Raw genomic sequence first — 2238 nt, forward strand, 5'->3', positions numbered from 1 at the left:
GCATTATACTTTAAAAATGAAACTTTAGTAATAAGATTTCAAGTAAGAGTACTTTCATACATGCATTGACTGCACACAATAATACTATTTATATTAGATACACCAGTGCTTTAATAATGACATACAGTTGCTTTTAGCTGGAGCTAATAGTTTTAACACAACAGATCCAATGGATATTGATAGTTTTCGATATATTGATGAGTTTTATACAGTACACTGGAATATAAAACTGAACAGAAACTCATTATATTACCTAACAGTATCAGCAATTGGTACATATGGAACCAGTAGCTCTGATTTAACAGAAATAAGTAAGATTACATATTACAATGTAAATTAGTCACTTTATTGTAGGCAAATATAATGTAAAGGATATAATGATAGAGAAGAGTGAGGGTATTGTCTGTTTTGTTTGTGTTACTGAAATGTTTAATGAATGTCAAGTAATGATAGCATCAGTAGCAACAACACTGATACCACAATCAACACAAACTAATGGAACATGTTACTCATTTACTGATAATGGAACATACACTGTATATGCACATGATATTGAGAATGGACTAATAATACTGACACCAGCAGTAGTTATACAATATACAGTGGACTGGATTGAACCATCAGGCACAGGTTAGTTAGTAATAACGAGAGTAATGAACTATGAATTGTATAACATAAAAATAGAAAACATAGTTGATGGGCCTGAATCATCAGGTAAAGGTAAGAAAAGCATATTAAGTACTTTAGAAGTACACCAAACAAACAATCACTGATAATATATTCCCAACAGAAACTGCTCCTACCTTGTCTACTTCAGCATTAGTCAGCACTACCACTATTATTACCACTAATATTGATAATCAAAGTATGAACCAGTTCAACCTTTCTTTAATTATATACGCATTCAGTCTCAATAGGTCAATCACTGATCATTAATATAGTACTTGGAAGCCTCCTTGGGCTAACAACATGTGCTGTTTTCATACTGATAGTAATAATAATACTCAAGAAAAGAGGTAAAATTAAAATGCTAAAAATGTAAATAAAGAATTATTTAAATGTCATAAAGGTAAAACAAGGTCTGAAAACTTTATGCAGCCTTGCACTCAACAAGAGACTGTTGAAAGTCCTGTTACCATTAAGGAGGATCCATTTTACGAAATGATGAGTGATGAAATACCAAACACTACCAACAACTACTACTTTACTAGTACTAGCAGCAATGTTGATATGATATATGAGATCCCAGAAACAGGACCACAAGTCTCATCCCATCCATATAGAGTTGGATACCACTGACTGATGCTTCATATACTTATAATAACATAAATACATGTAGTTTAGAGTATGTCAAATGTCTAGGTATAAAGTTTAAACTCATTTATTTTTCTTTCATTTTGCTACAAGAAAGGAGGCTACACAAGCATCCTGCTCCTATGCTAAATAAATAATATCACCACCAGTACATAAACTGAGAAACCACTAGATAAACCAACAACATAAGTGTAAATAAACAAAACAAAATAGACTCAAACAGTATTGGTATTATGGTATGTGTAGGTGGAATACAAAAGTAAAATCACATTTGGCATTAACACGTGCTTTATGAATACAACATACACATAATAGGACACAGATACAGAATTACAGATAAATATGAAACTAACCAGAACGCTGACAATAAGCTCAAGCAATCTGACTGCTCCATACTCCAATTAGAACTGATTATCAATTTCTTAAGTAATACTAATGCCTCTTTGTGAATGAAATAATTCTTGCGATGCTTGGACAAAACTTTCCTGTCAAAAATGCATATACACGTACTTAATCACACAATGCTAAGAGAAAGATAAAAATCAATTCTATAAGACAAACAGTAATAAATAGGATTTCATTCAGACACATTTCCTGTATCATTACCTCAGTGATTGTAATATCATTCCTATAGCTTCCTGGGGGAGTGGCACTGGAGACTGTAATATGTTACTAGTGATTGCTAATATTAACTGAACTGTCACTGCTGAACTAACATTAACAGAATCCTACAATAAAATAAAGATAGGAACGGGCATGGGGTCAAGCACTTGGTGCTTGTACTTAAGAACAAATAAGCACAGCTTTCAAAGTGCAGTTAGTGCTGCTTACAAGTACCTTTTCAATATAATCTACAGTATGTGCTTTGTACTTGTACTTAATTACTTTACAAATTTACAAAAGTGCTTTTAAGCACAGCAAAAA

At 32.3% G+C, this 2238-nt stretch overlaps 1 protein-coding gene across 1 annotated transcript; it reads left to right on the forward strand.

Annotated features, from left to right (window-relative positions):
* Positions 1 to 7: 7 nt before the first annotated feature.
* LOC109588379 (uncharacterized) lies at positions 8 to 1395 on the forward strand. Its single transcript, XM_020004554.1, has 7 exons — positions 8 to 42; positions 98 to 311; positions 355 to 630; positions 685 to 720; positions 791 to 865; positions 909 to 1016; positions 1070 to 1395. The coding sequence occupies exons 2-7, from the start codon at positions 170 to 172 to the stop codon at positions 1297 to 1299; spliced, it is 867 nt and encodes a 288-aa protein (XP_019860113.1). The 5' UTR covers positions 8 to 42; positions 98 to 169; the 3' UTR covers positions 1300 to 1395.
* Positions 1396 to 2238: the final 843 nt, after the last annotated feature.

The sequence above is a fragment of the Amphimedon queenslandica genome, unplaced genomic scaffold, assembly GCF_000090795.2.
Source record: "Amphimedon queenslandica unplaced genomic scaffold, v1.1 AMPQUscaffold_12124, whole genome shotgun sequence".
NCBI lineage: Eukaryota > Metazoa > Porifera > Demospongiae > Haplosclerida > Niphatidae > Amphimedon > Amphimedon queenslandica.

Excerpts from the sequence above, each read along its gene's own strand:
- LOC109588379 (XM_020004554.1), top strand. The coding sequence starts at position 170 with ATGGATATTGATAGTTTTCGATATATTGATGAGTTTTATACAGTACAC. Across the intron at positions 721-790 it reads GCCTGAATCATCAGGTAAAG|AAACTGCTCCTACCTTGTCT; the intron begins GTAAGAAAAGCA and ends TATTCCCAACAG. Across the intron at positions 866-908 it reads CACTAATATTGATAATCAAA|TCTCAATAGGTCAATCACTG; the intron begins GTATGAACCAGT and ends ATACGCATTCAG.